The sequence below is a fragment of the Protobothrops mucrosquamatus genome, unplaced genomic scaffold, assembly GCF_001527695.2.
Source record: "Protobothrops mucrosquamatus isolate PMUCROS unplaced genomic scaffold, P.Mucros_1.0 scaffold276, whole genome shotgun sequence".
Classification (NCBI taxonomy): Eukaryota; Metazoa; Chordata; class Lepidosauria; order Squamata; family Viperidae; genus Protobothrops; species Protobothrops mucrosquamatus.
Window position 1 is genome coordinate 949563 of NW_015386620.1, and position 8909 is coordinate 958471.

At 40.9% G+C, this 8909-nt stretch overlaps 1 protein-coding gene across 1 annotated transcript in view; it reads right to left on the reverse strand.

Moving 5' to 3' along the window:
- The window catches only part of CD83 (CD83 molecule), a 12415-nt gene extending 3764 nt beyond the window's left edge, over nt 1–8651 (reverse strand). Inside the window, exon 1 of the mRNA XM_029283910.1 lies at nt 8505–8651. Within this exon, the coding sequence (XP_029139743.1) occupies nt 8505–8651 (147 nt within the window). The remainder of the gene's footprint in view (nt 1–8504) is intronic.
- Between the last annotated feature and the right edge of the window lie 258 nt (nt 8652–8909).

Consider the following 8909-nt stretch of genomic DNA (forward strand, 5'->3'; position numbering starts at 1 on the left):
GTCCCCAACTTTTCTGGCACCAGGGACCGGTTTGGTGGAAGTCGCCACTCTCTTCCAGCTGTGGGCCCAGTTCCTAAAAGGCCACGGACAGGTGCCATAGGGTGGAGACCCCTGATCTATATAACACAGCTTTCCTCTCATCTAAATTTCAATATATCAGTCCATCAATCTACAGCCCATAACCAGAGGTGCTTTATTTCAGGTTTTCTTGGTCTGATGTGGGGTTCTTCTTTATGAATGGCTAGTGAACGTGGTGACGGTATGCCAGGGCTCATGGCCATTTTGGTTTGTGCTGCTAAAACGTCATGATACAAGGACAGGAGCAGCACAGCAAGCTTTGTAGAGGAAGCCATCATAGGAAGATTGTTTTAGACAGACAGGTTTCTTTAAAGAACTCCTGGTGTGTCACTTCCCCTAGCACTTGTTGCTTTAGTGATAGCAAGGGGTCTCTATACTGCAACCTGAGAATCAGATTCCTGTATAATTCTTCATGGTGTGACAGGCACAGAGATCCTGATCTCCCAGGTTTATCTGCTATATTGTTTAAAAAAAGGCCCTTTATAAAGCAAAATACAGCATTCAACAGATTGCTACAGCAGTTCTTAGAATTCAGGGGTTCTGTCAATGGCTAAATCTTCCACCTTAAGTTCACACAGGGTAGAGTGACTGGTGAAAGCTTTTCCTGCAGTGAGGAAAATTCACCAATTGCTGCAAATTCACTTGCCATTATTGAACTTTCAGAAGGGTATCACGCACTGATGAGAGACCAGCTCCATAGACAGAGCAACTTATATTTCCATCTTGTGCTATCTCAAGCAGTTGGAAAATAGGATGTCAAAAGCAAAAAATATTGCCAAAACAATTTTTACCATGGATCAATGCAAGAGGGGAAAGGTTCAAAGTGTTGCAAAAGCAAACCATAGTTTTGCTGTAATTTCAGCTGCCTCAGAGCTGAGCTGGAAATAAAAGATTCAACTTCCAACTCTGCCGACATTGTAGAATCAGACAGACCCCAGAGTTGCTTTCAAGTCACCACAGAATCCTGGGGTGGAGCTGTTTATTGCTGCTAATGCAGCTTTAAATTGATGTTATTGCTGATTGTGAGAATGAGCTGTGAGCAAGAATGAAATGTTTGTGCCTGTGGTGCTGTTTCATCTAAGTCTGGCTCCAATTTGATCAATATTTAATACATTTTATACTATCCATCTGGATAGTCCTGGTGGCAGAGTGGGGTAGCTCAGATGAAGCAGGGGCAAAAAAAGCCATGTTAGAACTAGACAAGTAAACTTTAAGATAGGAAGCCTATTGCAATGATTAAATAATCTGCTTTGGTAATCTGCTAAATCCACTGTATACAGGGAAACAAGTTATACAGATAACATATGCAAACTGGTACTTCTGTACTATCGTAAAAAAATGACTGACCCCAAAAAAGTGACATAAGGCAAGTGTCCTTTACCACAAAAATTCTTTGAAAATATAAACGCAATACACTTATTTTTCCTTTTAGGATAAATTCTTTCAGAGCTATTTAATAACATTTGCCTGTGGGGACATCTAGTGGTCATGTCTTGGTTTGACAGGATGATTCATTTTTGCCTAGATTTTTTTACAAGGAAAAGCTGTTTTTGTTTTTTTATATATTGAAATTGTTCATTAGAAACTGTATTATATCCACTCTTTCTGTATTATAACTTTTAGGTGCTATTTTTTCTTCTTCTCTGAGATATGTTGTATGTGTGTGTGTATATGTGTGTGTATATAAAAGAATAGTATACTAAAAATTCACAGAGTATAAAATGGCTTTGTAAAAGAAAAAGGGTTTTTTGTGTTTTTGTTATCCTTTAGGATTTATGAGGAGTCTTATAAAATAGTTTAAATTCTTCTCTGATAAATTTATGTGAGGTCCCTAGGGAGAAAAAGATAAGATAAGATAAGATAAGATAAGATAAGATAAGATAAGATAAGATAAGATAAGATAAGATAAGATAAGATAAGATAAGATAAGATAACCTTTATTGTCATTTTTTTCTGTGGGCACAACGGCACACATCAAAAATGAAATTTAATTGCCCGCTCTCAAAGTGAAACACATACATGACACGCACCTAAAACATACTATGTACAACATATGTATAGACCCACGCCCCTACATATACATAGCAAATAAATATTAAATACTGTCCATCTTGAATATATAATGGAAGGAGGAAGCTTGAGAGTTCACAAGGTTAATGCTGTATGGAATGAAACTATGGCTGAATCTGGATGGTCTGCTATGGATACCACGAAGCCTCCTCCCAGAAGGTAACAAGGAAAACAGGTCGTGAAGAGGGTGTGTAGTGTCCCAGATAATCTTACGGACCCTGCTCAAGCAGCGCTTCTGTGTTATGTCCTGGATGAGAGGGAGGGAACAGCCAATGATCTTTTCGGCCATTCTCACCACTCTCTGCACCGCCTTCCTGTCTGAAGCAGTGATGCTTCCAAACCAGACTGTGATGCTGTATGACAGGATGCTCTCGATCGTCCCCCTGTAGAAAGTGGTCAGGACAGGGGAAGGAAGATGTGCTTTTCTCATGCGACGCAGAAAATGCAGGTGCTACTGTGCCCGCTTCACCAGTTTCTCACTGTTGAGCGACCAAGCCAGCCTACTCGTTAGCTGCACACCCAGGAATTTGATGCTGGTAACCATCTCCACAGGTGAATCATTTATGCACAGAGAAGTGTGGCTGTGCCTGCCTTTTCTGAAATCAACAATGATCTCTTTGTTTTTTCTGGTATTTAAAACTAGGCTGTTTTCCTTACACCAGTTCACCAACCCCTCAACCTCCTTGCGGTAAACTTCCACCTTGTCATCCTGAATGAGGCCCACTACTGTTGTTTCATCTGCGAACTTCACAATATGGTTGGTGGCAAACCTAGCACAACAGTCATGGGTCAAAAAGAACCTAAACAGTTTGTATATAAAGTGTATTAATATTTAATAATTATAATCAAGAAACATGAGAATTAGTTTTAACAAATTGCAAAATTTTACAATACATCCCACTATAGCTAAAGTATCGACAGCCAAACATTCTGCCATGAAAAATTACCGCTATTAAATGTATATTTATTACCAGTCCTAATATTGTTCAATATCCAGTTCAATAAAGTGCACAGAACTATCACTCGTCTATCACATCAAATCAATTTTTCAGAAGCCAGCTAGACAGAATGCAAAATAAACTATTTCCCCTGCTAATCCAGAATGCCTCGTTTCAATATTCCCATTCTGATCCTTTATTTTTTCAGTCACTTAATCTGAAATAAGAAACCATTTGGGAATAATGTCTAGGACAGTGGTTCTCAACCTGTGGGTCGGGACCCCATTTGGGGTCGATCGACCATTTCACGGGGGTCGCCAAGCAACGCTGTCAGCCATTTTTTTGTCCATTTTTTTTGTCCGCCATTTTTTCCCCCTTTTCTGGCGGGTGCCTTACCTCCCTTGGGCTGGGCCAGCTGTTGGTCGGCCTGCTCCGTCTCTGCTGCTTGCCAGCTATGCCTCGGCCGGCGCAGGGGGTGGAACCACGCATGCGCGGCGCTCCCGGGCAGGGAAAGTCCTCGACTTACCACCGGTTGGGTAGTCCTCGACTTACAACCGGTTTAGTCCTCGACTTATGACCGGTTTAGTCCTCGACTTACGACCAGTTGGGGTCGCGGCATTAAAAAGGTTGGGGAACCACTGGTCTAGGAAGACAATCCTACACTCCATGAATATCCTCCTACACTCAGGAGGATCTTCAACCAACACAACATACGTGCATACTTTAAACCCAAGAATACACTAAGGCAGATGTTTGTCCACTCCAAGGATAAAACACCCAGACATAAACTAAGCAATGTGGTACATGCAGCACAATGCAGTGAGACATGTGCAGATCTGTACATTGGGGAAACAAAACAATCATTTCATAAATGCATCGCACAACATAGGAGAACAAACCCATCAGGACAAGATTCAGCAGTCCACCTGCATTTAAAAGACGAAGGCCACTCTTTTGAAGACAGCAAAGTCCACATGTTGGACAGAGAGGACCCCTGGTTTGAAAGAGGGGGCAGAGGCCATCTCAATAGAGGGGGAGAGATAAGACATCATCTATCTCCAGATTACAACACAGTCCTTTCAGCAGTTCCAAGAAGGCTCCACACCCATTTGCACTACTCAGGTGACCCTAACAACACAGATAAACCTCCCGGTGGCTTCAATGACTCTCTAAAAGAATACAAATGACCAGCTGTCTGCAAGGAATGTAAATCCTTCCATTCCCCACCATCCAGTCAGAGCTGAAGAAGCTTTTTGGATGAGAAGCAAAACGTCTTCAAAGAAAAACAAGAAAGTCCAGTTGCCTCTTGAAAAAGCATCTTTGGGACAACCATGAACTGGATGACTGAGAATCTCCATAGTCGTACACTCCATGCTGCTGTTTACAGAGGTGGGAAAACAGCTATTTCACTGACTTGGGGATGAGTTCCATTTCGTGGCTGAGATTGGGTGGGAGGATTGGGTGGGAGGGATGGAGGGGAGCAGGAGAAAGAGAGGAAGAACTTTTCAGATTATCAAATTTAAGCAAGTTTTTAGAATATACATCTCCCAATATTATCTGTTTTGGAGAGCTTAACTAATTTATTCTGACTCTCTTCTGGTTATTTGAATCACAGGAAAGTTCACATGTTTCTTTGAATTGCAGATCTGCTGATGTTTTTCCATTAGTAGGAACTCTTGTCTTACTCATCTCCCAGTCATTACTTTCTCTTCTCCTTCTCCCCTCCCTCCCTCCCACACAATCCCTGCAAAGGACTCAGTATTTGGTTCCTTGAATTTGTCTCTTCCTATATATTTAGAACTTAACTCCCCCTGCCATTGATCCAATCCCCACAACAACATGGAACCATAATACAGCTATTGGAAAAGCATCCAGGGACTAAACTGCTGCCATATTAGCATTCCACCAAGGAGCTAACGTAATTGGAAAGCTTTTAGAAGATTGTGGTGCTTTTGTTTATATTTTTCACAACTGAGCTTCTCTCATATAACTTCCATTTCTGCACTGTAGCATTTCTTTGCAAACCATCAGATAAATGCATACAAATAAATGGACTCAGATTTAAGCAGACTGAGTGGTGGAAACTGACTAGGTGAGTTCGTGTTTGTTTATCTGATGGGATTTGTGTACCACCTAACACCAAACCCACTTTAGCCAGGTTTTCAAATTTACATATGAACCACAATGCAAATTAAATATAGCAAATTCCTATCTAATTATTGTGGAGCAAACAGGAGGTTGCAAATATGTGTTGCCTTGAATTATACTGTACAGAATAAAGGCGGGCTGTACAGTACATCTAATAAATAAAAAGCTGAAATGTATCGAGTATGCTGCTGCTAATTCTTATTAATCGCTAAGACGTTTCAACTGTTTCTGGAAAGTCATGAGGCCGTTCTTGCCTCACGGGGAGCAATTCCAAAACAAGGGCTGCTGCAGAAAGTGACCCTCAGGGGCCACGTCTCCCTTTTAATCTGGTAGGTGAGGACTCTCACCAAGCTTCCCAACTGGTTAGTAGGACTACTTAAGAAAGGTAGTCCCAAAGAAATGCAGGCACTGAACCATAGAGGGAGCAGTGTTGTGTTTCAGCAGTATTTCAATGTCTCTAGGAAGGATGATTTGGGGTCAGGTTCAAATTGTTTGTGAGTGACTGAGGGTGTATCCAGGGTCTGAAAAGAGACAAGAAGATGCCACTTTCCCATCTACTGTGAATCATATCCCAACTTAATTTGAAAACATTGTTTTAGGTGCCATGAACTAATCATCTGCTGAAGTAACAACAATGAAAATAAATATGACCAACACACTGGGGCATTTCAGATGTCTTAGACCAGTGGTGGCAAACCTATGGCATGTGTGCCAGACACGGCACTCAGAGCCTTCTCTGTGGGCACATGCGCCGTCGCCCCAGCCCTGCCTTCCCCTGCAGCCCACTTCTCACCAGCAGCTCCCCCAGAGGAGAGTCGCCCTTGAGCGTGGCCCGCGTGGAGCACCACAGCCAAGGAAATGGCAGCTAGGCAGCAGGGACAAGACTCTGCCCTTACGCTCCATCGCATGCAGTTGATGCTGTGGGGCGTGGGTGGAGGGCGTGGCTGCCATGGCGCTGCTGGGCTGCCTGGGCGATCTGCGGGGGCCATAGAGGTGGTGAGTGGCCCTGCAGGTGGGCAGGGCAGGGGTGGGACAGGGTGGGTGGGGGCAGGACAGGGGCGGGGTGGGGCCGGGGCCAGTTTTTGGGCACTCAGTCTCTAAAAGGTTCACCATCACTGTCTTAGACCAATTTCCATAATTACCAAGCTAGCATGAATACCAGACTGGGGAAGGCTGATGGTTGTAACACTAAAGACCAGGACACAGAGAGAAAATAGATTTCTAGATACTGGTCTCCACTCTGTCACGGTCAGCAGATGAACACCTACTATAATTTGCTATAATTGGGGAAACGGGATGAGAAGTTTAAAACACCATGAATCAATTGATGCCAGATTGAATATATGATGAATTTAATGCAATGGTTCTGCAAAATGAGCAGCTGAATCCAACTTTTTCACATGGAAAAATTGTCAAGTTTTATGCTTTGGGAGTATTTTGTTTGCTAAGGGAGATTTCAACAACCACAACAAATTCAATTTGTTTTGACTGCAAAGAATTTTCCTAACAGGGTTTAAAAAAAACAAAACAAAAAACTGGTGTTTTTAAACACAACAGGTGAATAATAATTATAAACAATGAATATCTGGGGAATACTTAAAAGATAATTGCATTTATTACAGCATAAAAGATAACAGATACAGTCTGGCTTCATCAGATACTGTAACATGCATTGTTTTAGTTGTTAATTGATAACATGGTTACCCTTTTGAAAATTAGCCTGGATCACTATGACCCTATTATATGTTAAGGTAAGTTGATGTGTATTTAACACAACATCTATTCTAAGTCTTTCATAGGTATAACTACCGGTACATATATAGTATACATCTTATTATTTCTGAAAGAAAAATTGCAGCATTTTCATTTGGATTTTGTATTCTTTGTCATTTGTTTAGATGAATTCCAACTATTTTTTTAAGTCAGCTTTAGGATGAGCCTTTAACATATAATTTCTAGTTAATGGGTTATTGTTATTTTAGATAGAAAAGGAACTTTTTAACAATGTATCACACAATAAGCTGGAAAATCTTGTTTTTGTTACAGTGTGATCATTAATTTGACACGAAGAGCAAGTATACCCTGCAGAGTCACATTATTCTGGTAATTCTTAAGCAGCAAAGTCAAAGGTTAATTGTTTGTATTTACTACACGGTTCAGAATTATCCCGTACTTGTGACTTAACCTGAGAGCTGTTTGAACTTTACAGTGCAAAATGTCATATGATTTGTTGGAATTATTATTTAATAGTCCCCCTGGAGGGCTTAAATACATTGCTTATTGATTAGACACTTAATAGTTTTTTAAGTGATTAATTCTATACTATTTGCTTCTTTGCCTGACTGCATTCTGTCATTTTTGCAGCTCAGTGCTGCCTGCTCTTGAAATAATTTCACTGATTTATTTTTTTTAAAAAATGCAAAAGAGAGAGAGACAGAGACAGAGACAGAGACAGAGAGACAGAGAGAGAGAAGCAACATGGAGTATTATTCCAGCTGTTATGAACTGATATACAGAAAAAAGGAGGCAAATGCATTCCTTGCCCTGAATGTCAGGATCTCATGACATAACTTTGTTTTCATCTCCAAAAGCTCTAGTCATCAACCTGGAGACCCCCAGGTGTGGGGAATTACGGCCTGCAAACTGTATTAGTAGAATACAGGTAGTCCTCAGCTTATGACCACAATTGAGCCCAAAATTTATCTTGCTAAGTGAGACATTTGTTAAGTGAATTTTGTCCCACTTTACAACCTTTCTTGCCACAATTGTTAAGTGAATCACTGCAGTTGTTAAGTTAGTAACACGGTTGTTAAGTGAATCTGGCTTCCCCATGGACTTTGTTTGTCAGAAGGTCACAAAAGGGGACCACGTGACTCTGGGACACTGCAACCGTCATAAATATGAGTCAGTTGCCAAGCATCTCAATTTTGATCCCGTGACTGTGGGGATGCTGCAACAACGGTCATAAGTCCCATTTTTCAATGTAACTTTGATCACTAAACGAACTGTTATAAGTAGAGGGCTATCTGTATTAGAAGTTGTTCTTCTTCCTATTATGCATGCATGCCCACTCATCAGAGTATTATTTAACCATTTTCAGATAAACACTCACGTAGCTAATAATGCAATACATGAACTGAAGCAATTGCAGCAATCCATATGATTATTGCAACATATTTTTCAGTATGGCATCATATATCCATTTAGGCACAAAACAGAATCTGGACAGGTGTGGGAAATGACAAGTAAGTGGCTTGCAGAATTTTTTACCTTATACCAGGAGACTGTTCCGGTTGTGAGCTGTAGATCCTGGGAAACCTTACAAGGGAGAAAAGCATCTTCATTACATGTTGCCTCAACTTCTTGTGGGACATCAGCTACTGCATGAAGCCCACACCAGACTGAAAAACAAAACATACCAGAAAAAGGACACTACAAATGAACATCTTTAGAATGAGTTTCCAAATGAAATATATTTTTTTTTAAAAATAAAGAAAGATCCTGAAGGTGTATGAAGAGGCAGAGAGCAATAAAACATTGAAAAGAAAACTATTTACTTTGAGTTAGGAAGACAAGCTGATAGCAACGCATTGACGCCATGAATGCTCAACAGAAGGGGAGATCTTGGTTCTTTTCAGGAGAAGGAAATGAGAAGTGAAAGAGATGCTGTCTAGC